We start from the raw sequence: 20,881 nt of genomic DNA on the forward strand, positions 1-20,881 counted from the left end.
TTTGGTCCCCACCCCCACCCCCTCCAGACAGGGTTTCAGTGTGTAGCTTTGGCTGTCCTAAAACTAGCTTTGTAGACCATGGCCAGCCTGGCCTCACTTACAGAGATACACCTGTCTGTGCCTCCCTTTAATCCCTAGTGTTGGGATTAAAAGTGTGCAACACCACTGCCGGGCCAAGAAATCTTCTTGGTATTTCAAGACAGGGTTTCTTTGTAGTCCTGGTTGTCCTAGAACTTGCTTTGTAGGTCAGGCTGGTTTTGAATTCACAGATATACATCTGCCTCTGCCTCCTTAGTGTTGGGATCAAAGGTGTGCACACAACCCTGTGGCCAAGAAATCTTTTTTTTTTTTTAAGATTTATTTATTTATTTATTATCTATAAGTACACTGTAGCTGTCTTCAGACACACCAGAAGAGGGTGCTAGATCCCATTACAGATGGTTGTGAGCCACCAAGTGGTTGCTGGGAATTGAACTCAGGACCTCTGGAAGAGCAGCCAGTGCTTTTAACCTCTGAGCCATCTCTCTAGCCCCCAAGAAATCTTAAGGAAAAAAAATTTCAAGGCTGGAGTGCTTACTGTACGAGATGGGTTCCTCAACACCCATATAAAAAGTCGGGTGTAATGATCCAGGGGGTGCTGGAGACCTGACATTGGCCAGGTTAGATAGTCAGGGAGCTCCAAGTTCAGGGACATGAAGATCAATAGAAGAGGACTGAGGGGTCACTTTAGACTTCACATACATACACAGACAATAGGAAAGAACCAGAAGAACCTGCCCGGTGAGCAGCCTGCCCGGTGAGCAGCCTGTGGGCTGTCATACCTGCGGTTGAGCTTGGTTCTGTTGAGTGGGACGTAAGCATAGGGGTCCAGGCGGCCCTTCCTCTTCACATCACCCTTTGCCTTCTGCTCAGCCAGAGAAACAGCAAAGGAAAAGACAAACAAGGCAAAGCCTGAGTCGGAGAGAACCAGAGTGTGGAGTTCCTTCCCCGCCCCGGACTCCAGCTTTACATTCTCTCTTCCCCTCGTTTTTCTGCTTCAGATGGCATCAAGTTTCTGTGGTCCTGAAGGGCCATTTGTCAAGGCCTCCAACCTCAAATACCAGGACCTTAGCGCCCCTTTTCTTTTCTGGCCTGTCTGGCTCCAAAAAGTACCTCCCTCAGATGGTGATGGGCACAGATCTTCCCTGCCCCTTCATTAACCCCCTCCCACGGGTCTCACCTTGGCCTTGTACTCAGCTCCAGGCGCAGCCTTCTTAGCCACAGGGCGATGGATGCCAGAGCCTCCAGCTACAGAGAAGCACAGAGATCATGAGTCACTCGGAGCCAGAGTGGTCTCCTTCAGGGAGGCAAGAGGCGCCTCTCTCAAAGGGCCTCTAGGAAGATGATAGACAAAAGACTAGGAACTTGGTTCCATATCCTGGCAGGCAATGACCAAAGTCCTTTGAAGACACACTGCCCATGACTTCTGGGGACACATATACTTGGCACTGACACAAATGACCCACATTCTCCAAAGTTACACCCTAACCCCTGCTTGTGGACAGGATGTTTTCCATCCCACCCTGTTCTCACTCTGGCACATAAACAGCTATTGACTCCACCACGTAGGTGGGAACTGGACCTTACTGATGTAAGGAAACTTGGCCAGAGTCAGCCTGTCACTTCTGGCCTGGCCTTCAAAAGTCATAGATGGACTCCTGCAATGCCAACTCAGAAGGCCTCTCTGATAAGAAACTGCAACTCTTTGAGAAGCAGCGTGATGGAAGCAGACCATGCAGCTAAGTGTCACCCAGGCAAGGTGTCCTGTGCCCAGGCTTCTCGCTTGTTCCATGGACTATCTTAGTGCAGAAGGGAGCCAGGCTCTGAACGCAGAGGTCTAAGTCAAGTCATAGTTCCTGCAGCAGGATTAGGATGACATACTGCTACCAGATCAGAGGCTGCCTCCGTGGCTCTGGACCTCCAGATGTACTGTGAGCAGAACCCAGGCAGACCCTAGTGTCCCTCAGGAGGAAGGAGGCAGAGGAGCCACTCTGTTCTTCCAATGTGGAAAGGAACCCTCTGAGGTCTACTCTTGGGGTACTCGAGAGAGGCTAACATTTCACAAGGACAACTTACAAGCTTCAGAGGATGGCTGGGCAGGAAGGAGCTGAATTAAGGGCTTGCCAAAAGGGCTAGATCTACCATGGATAAATCTGAGGCTAGTATCTGCTTGTCCCTTGTCCCTCAGGTTGACAATGATCCAGAGGATGCCAATCTGTGGAATTGTCAACTGAGTGCAACCTCATGGTTCTGCCTTCCTCTCTGACTCCCAAGGGATTTGTGTCCCGAGGAAAGAAAGGATACTTTACCTTGGTACCGAGGTGGGATCTCCAGTTCATCCTCCTCATCCTCCCTCTGCCGCTTGAGCTTCTTTTTCTATAAAAAGCAAGGGAGGCAGTGAGCAAAGGGCCAAGACCGCACCCTCATGAGGGTGGGAACAGAGCAGTGACCTGCCTTGATGACAAAGGCCCTCTGCCAAGCTCTCACCCCCAATGGCATAGAAGTGCAAGTCCACAGAGAGAGAATGATGATCTCTCATAACATAGTTGGGGCGGGGGCCAGGGCTCTCCCCTGGATTCTGACAACTGGATTTCCCTCTTTACACCCCAATGCCATTGAAGGAAGCTAGAAACCTGACACTGCCTTCCTACAGGCAAGTCAGGTTCCACCCACCTCTTTCCCTCATCAGCACCTAGGGAGGGGGAAGGCCCGGACCAAACTATTCCTTCCAGTCCCTCAATGGACAAGAGGTTCAAAGAGTTATAAGTCAGGGGACAAATGTACAGTTATGACACTGCACATGCTAATAAGCACCTGCTGCTAGCCTGGGACCATTATTAGAAATGCATGGGAAGAGAGGAGGGCCTGTCTCAGGGCAGCCCACAGGGATATTTGGGTCAGGCACTAGCAACCAAACAAAGACACTACACAATGATAGGGGCGTGGGTGGGTTATCCAGAGGTGGCCTAGCTCCCAAGGCCACCTATCCTGTGGTCTGGGACACCAGCCTGGAAGCCTTCTGAGTCTGTAGGCTAGGTGAGGGCTAGGGGTGCCAAGCCAAGGGATCAGGCTCAACATGTGTCCAGTAATATGGATGCCAGGTTCGCTGGCTATATCACAGAACTGTGGGTATCTAGATAGGACCAGAAAGTGGACGTGTGAGATGTACAACAGAGGATGATGGCTGAGCTTTATTAGCCAAGGCTGGCTCACTAACTGGTCTTCCACCAAGGATGTATTGGATCCTGGCATCTTATGCTCCCAAAACCATGTACGCAGGAGGACTCAGCACCTGCCACAGAGAACTTTGAGATGTTGATGGCAGGAGCTGACTTGTAGGACCCAGCCACTGATGTATTCTTGCTGCCTTGACAGAAGATGTCTGATCTTGTTATCTCTAAGCTGAGATCCATCTACAGAGGACGGTGGTCAGCCCTTGCTGGCCAGGAATAAGAGACAGCTGCCAAGAGATCATCAGGACCCCTGTGAAGGTTCCAGAAAATCCAGGAAGGCCTCAACCAGAATAATGTCCAGGGAATATGAACAATGATAAAAAAAAAACAGCTAACTCGGCACCACTAAGCATCAAGCTTTCTACACAGAACCCTGGACTGGAGCCCAGGGAGCCTGCGTACAGGGACAGGCTCATTCACACCTTCCAGCAAGGTGAGCCTAGACTGAGGCTGAAGCAAGAGTGGGAAGAGTAGAATTCCAACCAGGGAAAGTCCTAGTAAGCAGATCTGGGTCACATGGCGTGGCCTGCGGAGGGATGTATCACACCGGTGGGCAGCACAGGCCACACACGGCTCTCCTGGGGCATCCTTGAGAAGCTTTTTCTCTCTCTTTTTTTTAAGATTTATTTATTTGTTTTATGTATATGAGTACACTGTCACTGTCCTCAGACACAGCAGAAGAGGGCATCAGATCCTGTTAGAGATGGTTGTGAGCCACCATGTGGTTGCTGGGAACTGAACTCAGGACCTCTGGAAGAGCAGTCAGTACTCTTAACCGCTGAGCCATCTCTCCAGCCCCCTTGAGAAGCTTCTTGCTCCTCACTCTCTTCACTCTGCATGGCTTTCCTACATGGTTTTCACTCAATCTCCAAATAACAGCCTGCACTCCTGATATATTCTTACATGCGCACGCGCACGCACACGCACACACACACTTTATTTTGTTCGTGTGAGTGTTTCGTGTGCATGTACATTTGTGTTCCACATGTGCGCCTGGAAACTAGAAGAGGGTGTCAGATGTCCTGGCACTTGAGTTATGGATAGTTAGTTGTAAGCCAACATCTGGGTACTAGAAACAGAACCCTGGTCATCTACAAGAGTGAGAAGTACTCTTAACCCTTGGGTCACCTCTCCAACCTTCTGATATGTTCCTCTTTTTTTTTTTTTTTTTTTTTTTTCTTTTTTTCAGAGCTGGGGACTGAACCCAGGGCCTTGAGCTTGCTAGGCAAGCGCTCTACCACTGAGCTAAATCCCCAACCCCTCTGATATGTTCTTAACAATAAATTAGCTCCCGGGACCTGGCTAAATGGGGAAGTTTATTACATGCCTGCTCTATACACCGATTCACTTTAAACACCCATCACACTGCCCCAGTAATCCTGTGCACTGAGAGAGAAGGGTAGATGCATGTTTGTGTGTGTATGGGGATTGGGCATGGGAGCTCTGGGCCAGGATGAGGCCACAATTACTCACACTTCTGACACTGGCATCTTCCATCACATCGGTCATCTCTTCATCTTCCCCTGGGGTCAGAGGGCAGACAGGCTCGTGAGCATCTGGGCATCCCTAACCAACCTTATCTCATGTCCTCTCTTTAGCAGAAAAGATAAGACATAACTCCAGTCCCAGAAAACTGCCCTCTCCAGACCCGTGTCCTTTTTCATGGGAAAGTAAACTGCTATCCCTCCTCCACTCCAACCATTTGGCCCCTTCAAGACGTGGGTGACTTGGAAAGGGTCAGCCCCACCTCATAAAACGCCTCACTTAACAAAAGGACAATGTTACCCTCTTACTCAAAAAGCTTTTAGTCACTCTGTGTGCTGGTGCAGTGTAGAAACAACAGAGAAGTATGAAACTGACCATCTGGAGGGAAGAGCTTCCAGCAAAGCAAAGCCAAGCCAGAAGACAGTAAGACAGCACGTGTAGGGCTGGGAATGTGGCTCAGTGGAGCACTGTCCTAGCATGGACCAAGTGCTAGCTTCAGCCCCAGCACTGTAAGAAAATAAACCAGTCTCTGACTGAAGACGTACGGAAGGATGACAACTGGCACGTGGGTGTTCTATGCAGGATGAGGCCTAGTGGCTAGGGACCCTAGAAACAACACAAAGGAACAGTGTGGGAACCCAAAGAGCAGAGGGGCTCCCCAGCCACAGGAACTGTGGGCATCAAGTCTACAGGAGCCTGAGGAGCACAAAGGGTGGGAGGGAAGCAGAGAAGAGACAGTCTAAGGAACAGCACAAGCCACCTTTCTATCAAGCAGACAAGCAGCTGGCAAGTGAGGGGCAAAGGAGCCTGTGTGGGGAAGTCAGGGAAGCAGGTGAATCAAAGACCCACAGCTCAGCAGTGAGAGCCACAGAAGGCAGAAGGCAGATGCCTGCCCCACAGTACTAGGAAAAGAGCGCAGCTTCACGCCTCAGGCAAGGCTCTGTGACTGAGTGAGTGGACCGCTGTAGGGAAGGCTGACACTTAGAAGACATGGGTGCTTCCTATCTCACTGATGGTGTGTGAAGAGGGATCTGGAGAGACCAATATAAGAGGCCCTGCCTGAGGGGACAATGGTATCACACAGAGGTTAGTGTCTCCCACAGGCTGGCTCTACCTGTCTCTAAATCAACTTAGGGCTCAGCTGGTTTCCATTAAAAACCAAACCAAACTGAACCAAACAACAGAAAAAGAATAAGGAAAAATAAGCAGAAGAGATGCTGACACCGTGCACAGTGAGGGAGCTTCCCCCAGGTTTTCTTTAAATTGTTTTATGTATACTGCATAAAAACAAAGCCATGGGAAGCTGGGCGGTGGTGGCACATGCCTATAATCCCAGCACTCAGGAGACAGAGGCGGGAGTATCTCTGAGATGAAGGCCAGCCTGCTTTACAGAGTTCCAAGATAGCCAGGGTCTCAAAAAGGAACCCGGTCTCAAAAACAAAACAAAGCAAACAACAACAAAAATCATAGGTAAGTTAATAGGTAAGTATAGAAGACATATGAAATAAAAATAGGTTTCATTGGTAGAGCGCTTGCCTAGCAAGCGCAAGGCCCTGGGTTCGGTCCTCAGCTCCGGAAAGTTCAGCGGTGGTCTTATGAGGAAGCTTCTCAGATCCATTTCTATGCTTCCTCAATAAATGATCACTCCATGAGTAGCCAAGAGCCCTCAAGTGAATAAATGAGTTTCAAGCCAGCAGAGCCTTAGCCCCAGCTGCCAGAGCAAGTGCTTTTCCGTGGAGACCCCTACCTTTAGTGACATCTTCTTCCTCCACCTTGTCTCCATCTTCCTCCTCTCGGATGATCAGTCTGCCATCAGCGCTCAACTTGAAGCCATGGTCCTTTTTCTTGCCCCGCCCAGGCCCAGGTTGGGTGGCTAGTGAAGGAGTTTGGCATGAGGTGAGGTAGATCAGTCCTAACCAACTCATACCTCCCGCCCTTAGAGTCCCCGACACCAAAGCTCCCGCCCACAGGCCATCCACCAAAGCCAACCCCTGCCTCCCACCCAGGAACCCAGCAACAAGGTAAGTCTACTCTGGGTTCCTAGGGCAACTGCTTCTTGCTCACCAAGGACTCGGTGGGCCACCTTGGGATCCAAGAAATTGAGGGGCTCATCGCCACCACCTTCCTTCAGCCACGCCCTGCTCCTCTGTCGTGCCAGCTTCCGCTGCTCCTTGCCCTGGCTTCGTTCTTCTTCCTCATCTTCATCCTCAGAGTCAGCCAAAATCTCCTCAATGCTAAATTAGATAAGTCTATTATCAACACACTCCTGGGACAGGGGGGACCTAAGGCATAGCCAGGACAGGGTTTGGGTGGGGGTAGACTAAGGCCTTGGGGCTATGCCATGGTCTTACCTGTCACCTTTGCTCTGGACGGGCTTCTCTTCCTCTTCCTCCTCTTCCTCCTCCATAGCAGCCTGGCTCAGGGCACGATGCTTCTTGGCTCGGGTCTCCGCTTTTCTGATGTTTACCAGGACTTTGTGGTATTCTGCAGGCAGCAGATCCTTCACCAACTCGAATCTGAGTGGGACAGAGAAGGGTTGTCTGGAGGTACTAGCCAGGGTCCCTCCCCAGGGGCAGGAGCTCTTCAGGAATCAGTCACCTTCCTTGGGGCTCCCTAAGAGACCAAGAACCCCACACCCAACCCTACCCCATCAAGTGCACAGACCCAAACTTGCGAATGAACTTGATGAACAGGTTCCGAAGCTTCATGCGGAAGTGCCGTCGCATGTCATCTGACAACTTCCCGATGGCTTCCAACTAGCAGACAGAGCACCAGGGTATGTCAGAGGGAACGTGAGGCCTTCCGTCCTGCCCATCTTTGCTTGCTGTGCAGACCAGTGTACAGCACAGCTGGGCCTAGCTAGGGGGGGAGGTACTGGTCACCCTGTTCCTGGGCCGTCCCTTCCTTGGCTCAGCTACATTTTCTTCCTCTGGAGCCCCATCTTTCCTCTATGCCTTCTTTCATACCACGGCTATGACTGTCCTTCCGAGGTGACAGCTAAACACGGTTCGTCCAATGGCTCTTATACAGCAACTTAATGGGACAGATACCAATACCCACACAGGCTCACCTGATTGTCAGTGACCATAAAGGTACCACTTAATCCCCTCATTCTACTGTGCCAGCTACTATCCAGCATCCCGAAGCCTCATGTTTCCTTTCTATCACAGCCATGCTCATCAAGCCTCCTATGGGTGACACATGTGGGTAGCAACCTTATTATCAGTCAGGTCGCCAGTGGGGCCAGAGAACAAGGTCCCCACATAGCCTTTAATGGGGCTCAGTAAGTTCTAAATATAAAGAGATAAAATACATCTCCACACCAGCCATGTCTTAAACCTTTGGCTCCCAGTTAGGCTGAAGGCTTCCAGAGAATATCCCTGCTTCCTTCCTTGAAGCTAAGGTTTGACTCAGAAAAGATATGCACGAGAGATCTGAAGGGCCATGTGACTCAACTAGCTGGAAGTGGCAAACACTGGCAAACTGTTCTAGCTCACAGGGAGCATGGGTTAGAAGTCCAGAGACCAAACTCCAAGAAGCTTTTCAGATCCTCTGGGCCCTGGCAGGGATAGGAAAAGTGACCCTACAGAGCAGTCTGAGACTTGACACTAGACCTTGAAAATGAGTACCTGGCCTGCTTCTCTATCTGTACAATATGGGAGAAACCCTGTCCCTTGGTCTTTGGTCTAGCTTCTGTGAAGGGGACATAGGGTAATATGAGACACTTATGGGCACTGTGCCTTCTTTGTCAGTCAGCACTCCTACCAGCTCCTCCAGGGCTCCTTATGTCCGTCTGCTGCTCAAAGCTTAGGGGAAACATTCTGAACTAATCTGCCCAGAGTCCCACTTCACCCAGTGAAGAAAATGGAGCCTCACCACTAGCTGCACATGCTTAGCAAGGTGCACCACGTCCATGACCACCACAGCCACCTTGATGAAGCCTAGTGCAGACTTGACCACATCACGGGTTCGAGAGGCCAGCAGCAGGCACACGTTCTCTAGGAGCTGCTCCACTGTGCTTGTCCCCATCAGCCCTGTGCACATGAGCTGCTGTCAGATACCAGAATCCCTCAAACCCCAGACCTACCCACCAGTCAGATGTTATCAGGGCCTTTCTGTGGGTCTGTCTGAATACCACCCACAGAATGAGTGTCCATGTATCTTCCATCTCGGAGATTAACAGAGGTTCTAAGAGGTTAGTAAAGCTGCGCAAAGTTTTATATGGTTGGTAAGAGGAGAGACTAGAACTAGGACATAGGGACTGGCCAATCCTCTTTCTGACTGATCTGATGAAAGTCCCAGGACACGGGGGCCCTACAGCTGCTGGGTTCTGCAAGTGTAAGGACAGAGGGAGAACTTTGTGGGAACAGAAACTGGAAATCAGACAGGGCTGGGTTCTGGGTTACCATGACAGCACCTTAGGCCTTCAGCTAAATACTTACCTTTGAACTCAAACAAGAGGTGGGTCAGAGCCAAAATGCTACAACTGACTGTGGTAACCGCTCCCAGAAGGCCAGGATAGATCAGGACAAGGTAGCGCTGCAGAGCCTCTGAGGAGAGAATGGGACAGTTACTAGAAGACAGTGTGCTCAGGGACAGGCACTAGAGGCCTACAGCAGCAGTCCACTCAAAGCCACAGCCAGAGCAGGATAAGGAGTTCCCACCACCTTTTCCCTATGACCAGTGGCTTTAAAATTCTTCTCTCAGCCTGGAAGCAGTTTGTCCACCCCAGCTTTCATCCCAGTCTCACCTTCCTGGCTGGAGTCAAACCGCAGGAAAGCGTGGCCCATCTCCACCAGCAGGGTGAACGCATTCTTCCTTGCACCCACTGACACCTCCTTGGTGCACAGGATCACCTGGCCAAACAGCCTCGTTAGGACATGCTACTGCGGGGCAGCCTGGGCGAGCTACACCCTCAACCAGGCAGTGGATGGAGCATGTGCTCAGCACTGTTAGCTACGGCTCTCACTTCAGCGCCCGCCACCTCTTGGAAACCACACTAAGAAATCACAAAACACATTCTCCCCTCACCCCCTCACCCCTTCACCTCTGGGATGAGGGCAGCGATGAACTCCTCGTGCTCAGCTGACAGCTTTTTCACAATATGTATGAGACACTTCAAACGGGGCTGTGGGCACAACAACAACAGTGGGATCCCCTAGTGTCACCCCGACCCCTGGGTATGCCTGCTGACGCCCCTCCTCCCTTGCAGACTCGGCAGCCCAGGGCCCTCACCCTTTTAGCAGGCGAGGATGTGCTCTGCAGTGAGTCCAGCAGAGTCTTCTTCAGGTCATCCAGGTGGCTTTGCACGAAGCGGGCTGCAGGGCCCTGAGAACTGGCACACACCTCCTCCAGCACGCGGTAGGCCTTCTTCTGTACCCCATGGACCTTGCTCTGAGACGGGCAAATAAGACAGAGATAATAAGGAAGGGGTCTGGGCTCCACTCCATCCTGTGACATTCCGAGAGAAGTTGGTCTGGAAACAGGAGCCATTATTTCAGGAACAAAGCCGGACTTCTTTTCCAAGCCATTCTTCTTACTACCACTAAATAACAGGTAAGGGGGCTGAGGCGAGAGCTCAATGATTCAAAGTACTTGTTCTTTCTTTTTTTTTTTTTTTTTAAACCGAACATTATTTTTTTTTTTAAAGATTTATTTATTTATTTTGTATATGAGTACACTGTAGCTGTCTTCAGACACACCAGAAGGGGACATCAGATCCCATTACGGATGGTTGTGAGCCACCATGTGGTTGCTGGGAATTGAACTCAGGACCTCTGGAAGAGCAGTCGGTGCTCTTAACCACTGAGCCATCTCTCCAGCCCCCAGTACTTGTTCTTTCAAAGGACCCGGTTCGATTCTCAGCACCCACAGGGCATCTCACAACTGTCTGCAACTCCACTTTCAAATCACAACCTTCAGGGGATCTGTTGCCCTCTTCTCATCTATGTGACACCAGGCACACAATGCAGGCAAAGCATCACGTAAACTAGAAACAAATCTAAAATATAAAGTAATAAGTAACAGACACTCGAGCTTGGGCTGATGGCATCGGAATATGCTAGGGTGATATACCTGGCACTCTCTGACTAGAGAGTTCTCTCTACCCCACTGAGTCCTTGTAATTCTGAAGGAATTCCCAGCACTCTCCCAGCTCACCCCAGCCTGTCCTGGACATCAGTGTCCACCTGCACAATCCTCCTCTAGCTGCTGCACAAACTGGTGGGGAGCAGGGGAACTGGTCCTCAGGGGGGTGCTCCTGGGCGGAGCACTGCACACTGTAAGCCACACAGTAAGCACCTTAGGCAGGGCCAGCATGAGCAAGGGCACAGGCAGGCCAGCTACAAGACCTTGGGGGTGTGGCTGAGAGGAGTGCACGCTTAGCATCCATGAGAACCTGGGTCCATCCAGGGAGGGGAAAAGAAAAGGAAGAAAAAGAAAAAAGAAAGAAAGAAAAGAGAAAACCAAAGTGCACCAGTAAAATGGCTCAGCAGGCCAATGTGCTTATTCCCTGATGTCCTGATGTGAGCCTGACAACCTTAGTTAAGTCCTTGGAACCCACATAAAATGGAAGGAGAGAACCGATTCTACAAAACTGTCCTCAGACATTCACCCACCGTCATCATAACATACAAATAATAAATGAAATAAAGCTTTTAAAACAGATAAAAATAAAGGACTTATCACATAATAAAGGCTGGGTGTGCGGTGTAAACCTGCAATCACAGCCCCTGGGAGACAGAGGCAGGAGGATGTGGAGTTCCAGACCAGCTTTCAATACGTAGGAAGTTCAAGGCCTGCTTGAGATACATGGGTTTCTTTCTCAAAAAAAAAAAACAAAAAAAAAAACAAAAAAACCAACAATCTGAAAAGGTGGAAGAAGGCAGACAGGGAGGGCTGAAGTCTGGGGCAGGCCTAGATGACCACAGGAAAGGTTGTGGCCTTTGTTCTATAAGATACACCTTGGCACAGGCTAGAGCACAGTTGAGCATCTTCCTGACCGATAGGCAGGGAAGGACCCTAAGGGAAGCCGCTGTGGGAGCAGCCAGGGTGAGATCTGGGCAAGTAGCAAGGATGAGGATAAGGAGAGCTTACCTCAAGGTAGGGCCGGATGGTAGAGTATAGCTTACTGATGGCAGCTTCATCTGAGTAAGGAGCCAAAGCCACAACCAGGTCCAGGACAGACAATCTGCCAGAGTCAGAAACAGGAAGGGGCTTAGAGAACTGGAGAAGGGCAGAAGCTGTTTCCACTCAGGATTGGGCCCAGGGGCCTCCGAGGCATTTGCAAATGGTAAGTAAGTAAGCAAGGTGGCGCTGTACTCAGGGAGCACTCAGAGCAGCAGGGGCTCTACACAGCTAGTTCTCAGTCCTCAAAGAGCCATGCTGCGGGGACTATTACCACACCCACAGTACAGATGAGGGCTTAGAGGCAGGCTGGGAAGTGGTGGGGTTGGGATTGAACCCATTTATCTTTAGGATCCACCCTCTTTCCATTCCTCAGTAATAGTGAACTAATCAGACTTCTCCGAACATTTAGGGCACTTGATATCTCAAGACTTGTAGAGTGAACCCAGAGGCTCTGCTAGGTACCCTTTGGCTACCAAGCTCAAGTGAGGAAGCCCAGAACACTTTACCTGGTAAAATCAGAGCTGGCAGGATCAAGAACCTTCTCGGTAGCTTTTTCCAGGAAGCCATTCACCAACTGACAGCCCCAAGTGAGAGAGAAACAGAGTGACCATAGCAGTGGGTTCCTGAGTTGATTGATCCCCATGGTTTAGATCCCCCAGCCCAGCCACAACTGCTGTGTAAAGTGCCCTGTTCTCCAGTGCCTGGAGGTGGGATCTAGACCTTTCTAACACTCAACATTAGCCCTTCCCTCGTGAGCACTCACCTGAGACTCAGTTATGGTGAGGTAAGTTTTGATGGTTTCCAGCACAGCACGCCGAGGGGCTTCTGCCTCTCCAGCTGCAACAGGCTGCCCATACAGGTTGAAGAGGATGGGCAGGAAGTTTTTGGCAAAGCGGCTCACTTCAGCACGGTCAGCCTCTGGCAAGAGGACCCAAGTTTGCATTGAAGGGACAGAGCTAATAATAACTTAGTGGTCACATCCTTTTAGAAGACCCTGTGGCAGGATTAAAAAGTCCCAAGAATGTTCCTTCTGCCAGGAGGGGCTGAGGCTAGGGCACATAGAACAAGAAGCCTCCAGGTTCAACGCTGACTGCACAATCCCCAAGAGCCCTCACACTTCGGCGAGAGGTATGAGGCAAGGACTAATGTTAATCTCCTGGAGCCCAACAGCAGCAGCAATGTTAGCAGTGCAGACGGCTGCCTAGCAGTATGGTCCACAGCAGGCCAGCACCCCACCAACTTCTCAGTAGCTCCCACATTTACCTGCTTCACAGCCCTTGGTGATGAGGGTACGCAGGGCCTGGCACACAGTGACCCTCAGGTCTGGGCGTTCACTGATAGCTGTGCCCAGAGTCCGGGCCAGGCCTTTGAAGGAGGCAGCCACATCTGTGGGTCTTATGCAGAACCCAGGCAGGAGGGTCCAGATCTGGGAGGCAGGAATTTGGAAATTAAAGCGTGACTTGTACCCTGCATGCTCCTTCCCTCTTCCTTCCCCAGCGGACCCTCACCTGCCACTGGAGCGTATCATAAATCTTCGACTCCACTGCACTTCCTGCCTGAGCCAGGTCCATTGCTGGAGGGTGTGACAAAGACATGGTGTGACCCAAGAAATCCTCTTGGCTAACTGGCCTCATTTTACCAAAACCAAAAGCCCTACAATAAGGATACAAATATAGGTAACACCCCCCAGGAATTAATAACTAATTGTTCTGATAAAGAAAACAAATCTATGCATGACAGTTGACACCTAGGATCCTAGCACTCAGGAGGCTCAGGTCGGAGGCTCAGGAATTCCAGGTCGTCCTCAACTACTTACCTAACTCAAGGGTAAATGAGACCCTGTCTCGAGAAAACAAACCAACACCCAGTGCTTACGGATACGCAGAAGAGTCCCATTTGAGTTACTCTAAGACGACAACTTTTTTCCTAGTTTTCGAGATAAGGTTTCTCTAATTAGCCTTCCCTGACTGACCTAGAACTCACTCTGTAAACCAGGCTGGCCTCAAACTGGGAGATCCACCTGCCTCTGCCTCCTGAGTGCTGGGTTTAAAAGCATGCACCACTACTGCACAGCTGACAACTTTTTTTTTTGGTTCTTTTTTTTTCGGAGCTGGGGACCGAACCCAGGGCCTTGCGCTTCCTAGGCAAGCGCTCTACCACTGAGCTAAATCCCCAACCCCTCTGACAACTTTTTATTAACAAGGACAAAAACTATTTTGTAGGACCCAGGACTGAACTCAGTCTCACACAAACCAGCTCACACAGTAGCACGGAGCTACATCCCCAGCCCTAAGAAAGGGTTTTAAGTAAAATTACTAACACGTGAGTTATCATTCCAATTTAGTAAATTACATCAGAAAAAGCAACCTCAATAACATTTTAGAATAATTCTCTTTGGATGTTTTTTACTTTTCTGTTTAAATGCTTCCTGCATACTCTTTTTTAAAAAATTTTTTCTTTTAAGATTTAAGAGTGACTAAAAAAATATAGCTAAAAAAAGCATTGGAATAGACAAAGGGACTAATGGCTGCAATCCTAGTTCTCAGGAGGCTGAAGCAGTAGAAATGGATGTGAGAACAGCCTGGGCTACACGAAACCTGATCTTAACAAAACAAAATACCAAATAAATCTTTAAAAAAAAAAAAAGACGTAGCAGGGCACGGTGGTGCCTGCCTTCAGTCTCAGCACTTCTCAGAGGAGAGCTGACAAATGTGTACGCTAGACTCGGTCTTTCCGACCTGTTCACCTGCGACTCTTAGGTGTGGAGAGGAGGGGCTCAGACTGCACAGTCAAGGGCTCCATACCTTTTCTCTTAAGAGCGGTGGCCAAGGGCAAGAAATAAGTGGTGAAAAACCCAAGTCGTGTTTCCCGAACATGATCGCGGATGACAGGCAGCAGCCAGCTCCGTGGGAAATCCAGAGTCTCCCTATGGGGAGGAAGCACTCGGTGAGAAGAGGTGGCAGAACCGGGCTAAAGGTCCCTCTGTGTAGAACGTTCTGTGGACACCCTTCCTGGAATAGAGCCAGTTGCATGTGTCTCCTGGGCTCCTGGAGACAAGCAGGGTCACACTTACTCAGAGCCATCGATTTCCAAAGGCACCGCCTGCAACACCACCTCTGGTCCCATGCTGGTCACTGCAGCCCCCACAGCCTGGTCTAAGGCTGCTGTGTGGGGGAAGTGAGGGGAGAGGCGCAGGTCACACAGGGACTGGAGGCACTGGGACAATGAGAAGAGACAGAGACCTGAGGGCAGGACCAGGGTGCAATGCTGCAGAACAGTAAATGCCTAGCATGGTCTGAGACCAAGCTCTAGCATAGATATAAAAAAAAAAAAAATGCAATTTTCCTGCTGGCCAGAGAACGGTAGCTGACTTATCAAAAGGCTCCTTACTCTCTAACGGTTTTATCACAGACCCAAGTTTCAGAGAAGGGATCCGAGGTCTAGCCCAGGCTAGGCTTCATACCAAAGGATGGAGCCAGATTCCGGACATGGATGAAGCCCATAGAGATATCTGCTATGATCCAACTGCCTCAAGGGTGTATCCAATCCCTTCCAGGGCCCAGGGCCGTTAAAAGATTCTGTTTCATTTAACGAGAAAAACCACAAAATTTCACATACAAACGTAGATTCCAATTACCTTGAAGGATGGGAAGGGGACCAAGGCTGGCCTACAGCCAACTGTGAGCGTGTACCTCGGAGGCAGAGGAGCTCTCCAGTTCCCCTCAGTACCAACCAGCCTTGCTTCTCATAGCCCTGCCTGGTCTGCCAACCCTCTAACCCCAACCTAGCAGAATAGTCCTTTACCCCGACAACAATGGGAATTCCGAAGCAACAAGAAAGACCCAGCAGCTAATCCACCAGCTGCACCTTGACCTGGGATCCACTCAGGATTCTCAGTTCTTAGATATTTCACCCTGGGCTGGAGAAACCTGAGACCTAAGGCTGTTTAAAATATCAACACTATACTCTCTGATTACACAGCATTTAGAGAATTAAAATATGAGAGGCTGGAAAAATGGCTTAGCAGTTAAGAGCACTGCTGCTCTTCAGAGGGCTGGGGTTTAGTTCTTAGTACCAACACAGTAGCTCACAACCATCTGTAGTTCTAGTTCCAAGGAATCTAAGACCCTCCCCCACCTTTTCATCTCCCAGGGCACCAGGCACATTATGTGTATATACATACATGCAGATCAAAACTCTTTTTTTTTTTTTTTAAAGATTCATTATTATATATAAATGCACTGTAGCTGTCTTCAGACACACCAGAATAGGGGATCAGATCCCATTACAGATGGCCGTGAGCCACCATGTGGTTGCTGGGAATCGAACCCAGGACCTCTGGAAGAGCAGTCAGTGCTCCCAACTGCTGAGCCATCTCTCCAGCCCCAGATCAAAACTCTTATAAATAAATAAACCTTTAAAAAGTTTTAAAAGGAGGGCTGGAAAGATGGCTCAGCAGTCAGAAACATGGCTGCTTTTCCAGAGGACAGGGGTTCCGTCTGTGAATTTAGTTTCAGGGGATCTGACACACTCATACAAGCAAACAAAACATCAATGCATATCAAAGGAAGGAAGAAAGGAAGGAAGGAAGAAGGAAGAAGAGAAAGAAGAAAGGAAGGAAGGAAGGAAGAAAGCCAGTCAGACAGACAGGCAGAGACAGGCAGGCAGACAGATATTTGAAAAAAATAAAAGGGCCAGGGCGCCACGGGATTCTAACTAAATCAGCTTCAACCAAGTCTACCCTTCTTGGCTGGTGCAGTGGTTACCATCCACTCTTCTTGCTTTTCCCACACTGACCACCTGAAGCCATGGTACAGACACCTGCTGTGGGCACTGTCAACATTAGGGTGGCATAGAGTGTAGACATGTTCTTCCTGGATAGGCGCCCCCAGACCAAGAACCCAAGTGCCACTAGTGCCCTGGTCCCAAGATCCCCTAACTCACCTTCTTCATCACAGGATGGGCCTGCTTTCCACAAGCTTCAAAGAAGACACCCAGCAGCTGCAGCACAGAGCTCCAGGCCGCATGAAATCTGTATGTTAGGCCCTCTTCCACTGCCCTGCCAAGGAACAGGACAGTCAGAGCCAGTCCCACCATCCCAGGAAATAACAGGAGTTGGCACTGTGAGCCGCAGGCCTCACTAGTTTGTAAAGGGAAGGCTGGAGGCAGGTGGGGAGCTAATGCTTAGAGAGCACTCATGCTCCCAGTTCCACATTCCTACTGCCTCAAGAGGAATGTGTGATGGAGTAACGAGCCCCATTTCTGAGGACACTGAGGCTCGGAGACGAGAAACCACATGCCAGTCAGTCACTGCACTGCTCCTCAGCCTGGGTATTATGCTGCCCCATGCTTTCTCTACCTGACTTGAGGCAGAAGGATGACTGGGAACAGGGGGCCCAGGCAGACAGGAAAAGTCTTCAGGCCTTCCTGTGTATACCTTGGCTGGTCCCATCTCCCCCACAGTATCTGAGGCCCTGGAGACTTTGGGTAGAAAGGACAACAAGGAGCAGTGTTTGGGCCAGGGGCAGCTGAGGTCAGGAGTCTTCCTCCTTGGGAGTTCCTGATACCTCATGCCGCATGTACAGGAACTGTACTATCCACTGTCCCTGTCTGTCAGTCACCAGGCCTAAGAGATACACCCAGACCCTAGCCCTTTTCCAGGGATTGCTTAGCACACTGTGGCCATGTCTGTGAACAGCTCCTCACAGATGCTGAGACAACCCTGCAGACTCCATGGTCAGCCTTTCATGATCGAGATGACCTCCCTTCCCAGCAGTAAGGGGTGGTAATACCTAGTCTCCTAGCACAAGGGTCAGCCCTTTCTACGTGCCTGGTGCTGCTCTCCCACTAAGGAGGACTCAAAGGCATCCAGAGGTAGAGGAGATTGCTCCAGATACCTGGAGCTTGCAAGCAACAAAGCTGGATTCAACGCCAGCCCCAGGGTCCAGGAGCTCAGAGGCAGGGCTCCATGAGCCACACACTCCCATCGCATAGTTCAGCACCTCTTAGTGCCTCTGAAACACAGCACACCCTACTGGCAGGAGCTGCTTACCCAGGGAGGCGTTTGGCACTCACCCCAGTTCTATGGACCACCTGGTACTCGGTGCACTATCCAAAGTGGTAAGTGGGGCTCAGGTCATCATACAGAACTTCCAACAAGGTCCCCTTTGTGCCCGCCTAATGGGGACACCACATTCTCACCTGAACATCTTAGCGATGTACTGGGGAGGGCCTGAGGCAGAAGAGGTCACGGAGCCAATATCAGCAACGTGTGGAGCCACACACTCCCTCAGGATCTCCTACAAAGAGAGGCCCAGGCCGGCTAGTCCAAGACTATACCCCAGTCCCACCCACCCTCCCAGACGGCTGCTTTTTGAAGTTCCAAAAGCCGGTCTCCCACTGTGAGAAGCCCCCCCAGTATAAAGTTGGGCATCTAAGGTGGCCTGGGAGACAGAAGAGCAGGCGGAACCTCTTACACTAAAGCAGGGTTCAGCAGGCTGAAGTACCTTGAGGGTCTGGGTGGCAGCTGCCACCACTTGTGAATGAGGGGAGAGAAGACAGGTTACTGCAATTCCAAAAAACCGAGCAAGATGGCCTAGCCCCAGGTCCCGCTGCAACCTGTCAAGACGAAAAGTTTCTGTGGAACCTGGCCCTGAGTCTCAGAGACCTGAGCCACCAGAACTCAGGTAAGAACATCTACTGGTCTGCAGGTCCCTCCAGGGCCCTTGGAAGGCCATTTCAATAAAGCACTATCCTTAAAGTAACAATGCATGGGGTTTGAGTTTACCTAAACTGCCTTTAAGTAGCTTAGCACACAGAACAAGAGCTTGTCTCAACGCATCTTTCTCCCTCCCCCTTACACTTCCCAGAGTCAAATCAAAAGTTTTTAATGTAATATACAAACAAAACAATGAAAACTGCTAACGCTTTCATAACGCTCCACGCCAGCTACTGACACAACAACGGTCATTTCACTCCGATCTTGAAGCAATTACTAAGTCCAATTCCCATTCTGTAGGTGACAAAACTGAGACACATAAGGTCACACACTGGAGAACAGTGGGAGGGATTCTGAACCCAAAACAAAAAGCATCGCACTTGAGGGGCAGCAAGATTGCTCCATGGTATGGGCTTCTCCCAACCCTGGCCACTAAGCCTGAGGAGTGATCTCTAGAGTCCATCCAGTAAAGAAGACACCCACTCCTGAGAGTTCCCTCCTGATTTAGATGCACGCGCGCACACACACACCCATAAAATAACACCAGGGCAGTGGAATGGCTGACTAGGCTGCTCGCAGCTGAGCATGGGGATCTCTGAACCCATCAGACTCTCACAAAGCTGAGCAGTGCCGATCCCAGCACATCTACAGCAAGACAGGAGGTGGAGACAGGAGAATCCCTGGCAACTTGAAGCCAGTCAGCCTGGTGTATACCACAGCAAACAATAAAGCGACCACATCTCAAACATGAAAGATGGTGAGAACTGATCCTTAAGGTTTTCTGAGGACCGCCACAAGTGCACTTACTGTGGTGGCACATGTGTACCAGTAACTTAACACCTATGAACTCATACATCATACTCGCTCATAAAAATGCCAAAAAATGAAAATTAACAAATAAAGATCACACCAAGACATGATGACTCTCAGTTGTAATCCCAGCACTCAGAGGCAAAGAGGGATATAGATATTTGTGAGTTCAAGGCAGCCTTGTTGTGTACATAGCCAGTCAGAGCTATATAAACATCTTATAAAATAAAACAAACAGAACCCACCAAACAAACAAACTGACCAACTAAACAAAACAAAGACTCCAGAGAGCTGGCTTAGCAGCTGAAGGTGCTTGCTATCAAGTCTGATGACCTGAGCTGTCTCCCTGGAATTCACACGATGGAAGGAGAGAACGGACTCCCAAGAATCTCCTCCTTCCACAAAAAGAAAATGATATCCCCTTAACCAAAAAGCACAGAGCAAGCAAGCTGAGAATCAGGCTCTAACTTGCCTCTAGCCCCAAAGTGCTGTCCTCTGTGTCTTGTTGCTCGAAGTTGGCTAGTGGCTGCCCAGGTGAGGGAGGATGGCCTGCTGCCCCACCTTGCTTTTCTAACATAAGAGCAGGTCCTCACCCACACAACACAGGCCTTGATACTGAACGGCCTCTCCAGTCTCTGCCTCATGTCCCCAACATCTGCAGGCACAGTAGGCAACCTAAAGGGAGACCCCAGACTGACTTCCACCATCCCTACCTGACAAGGTTGATGTGAGCTTTCTCCATGACCTTAAGCCAGGCCAGCAAGGGCTGTAAATCATTCTCACTGGGAACGTAGTCATATAATGCCTAAAGGTGAGACAGAAATAAGCAGGAGAATCTTAGTCAGCAGTAGCCCCAAGGATGTTGACCCTTTCCTAGACTCTTGGTGAAAGCGCTGTGATGACTGGTCAGAAGTCACAGCCACCTGGCCTCCTCTGCTCTGTGCAACCCTTCCAGGTCTGATATTCCAGAAACAAAAGGCTCTAGGAGTGGAAGTGAGGCGCCTTGCACACTTCCTGGGAATCACTGAAGTGGAGCCCTTCTCTGAGGAAATGCACTACAGTGTATATTTTACAATCAATTTTGGGAAGATTTATGTGTGTCTCTGAAAGTCCACAAACAAATATCTGAGGTTAGAAGCCCTCTCAAGCTGAAATGATTTAAGGTGTTAACTAGATCAGGAGTCCATGCCCATCTCCCATGACCACTGATGCAATTTCAGTGGTCTCTCTCCTGTCTGCAAGCTTGGCTATTCTCCACTGGGGCAGCATAGCCCAAGTGACCTCACTGCTGAAGTAAGGCAGCAGAGCTGGCCACCCAGCTATGAAATCAACTCTCACCCAACATCAGGCCTCACCGTGATGATCTGGGCGTTGAGCTCTGCGGACAGGGTGCTAGGGCTGGGCTTGGCATGGAAGAGGTTATGGAAGGCCTGCATGGCACAGGCTGTCACAAGCTGCAGGAGAAACA

At 50.1% G+C, this 20,881-nt stretch overlaps 1 protein-coding gene across 1 annotated transcript in view; it reads right to left on the reverse strand.

The window, feature by feature from the left end:
• Positions 1-20,881, reverse strand: part of Rrp12 (ribosomal RNA processing 12) — a 33,612-nt gene that overhangs the window by 1,838 nt on the left and 10,893 nt on the right. Inside the window, exons 9-33 of the mRNA NM_001401227.1 lie at positions 20,769-20,867; positions 20,127-20,218; positions 18,392-18,503; positions 18,087-18,184; positions 16,830-16,944; positions 14,959-15,101; positions 14,690-14,811; positions 13,394-13,458; positions 13,149-13,311; positions 12,649-12,803; positions 12,392-12,459; positions 11,853-11,946; positions 9,993-10,151; positions 9,805-9,885; positions 9,508-9,613; positions 9,200-9,307; positions 8,634-8,791; positions 7,422-7,513; positions 7,109-7,273; positions 6,822-6,991; positions 6,505-6,630; positions 4,746-4,795; positions 2,349-2,415; positions 1,220-1,287; positions 822-904 (exon numbers count right to left, since the gene is read on the reverse strand). Coding sequence (NP_001388156.1) covers positions 822-904; positions 1,220-1,287; positions 2,349-2,415; positions 4,746-4,795; positions 6,505-6,630; positions 6,822-6,991; positions 7,109-7,273; positions 7,422-7,513; positions 8,634-8,791; positions 9,200-9,307; positions 9,508-9,613; positions 9,805-9,885; positions 9,993-10,151; positions 11,853-11,946; positions 12,392-12,459; positions 12,649-12,803; positions 13,149-13,311; positions 13,394-13,458; positions 14,690-14,811; positions 14,959-15,101; positions 16,830-16,944; positions 18,087-18,184; positions 18,392-18,503; positions 20,127-20,218; positions 20,769-20,867 — 2,759 coding nt within the window. The remainder of the gene's footprint in view (positions 1-821; positions 905-1,219; positions 1,288-2,348; positions 2,416-4,745; positions 4,796-6,504; positions 6,631-6,821; positions 6,992-7,108; positions 7,274-7,421; positions 7,514-8,633; positions 8,792-9,199; positions 9,308-9,507; positions 9,614-9,804; positions 9,886-9,992; positions 10,152-11,852; positions 11,947-12,391; positions 12,460-12,648; positions 12,804-13,148; positions 13,312-13,393; positions 13,459-14,689; positions 14,812-14,958; positions 15,102-16,829; positions 16,945-18,086; positions 18,185-18,391; positions 18,504-20,126; positions 20,219-20,768; positions 20,868-20,881) is intronic.

This window comes from Rattus norvegicus, chromosome 1 (assembly GCF_036323735.1).
Source record: "Rattus norvegicus strain BN/NHsdMcwi chromosome 1, GRCr8, whole genome shotgun sequence".
Taxonomy (NCBI): Eukaryota; Metazoa; Chordata; class Mammalia; order Rodentia; family Muridae; genus Rattus; species Rattus norvegicus.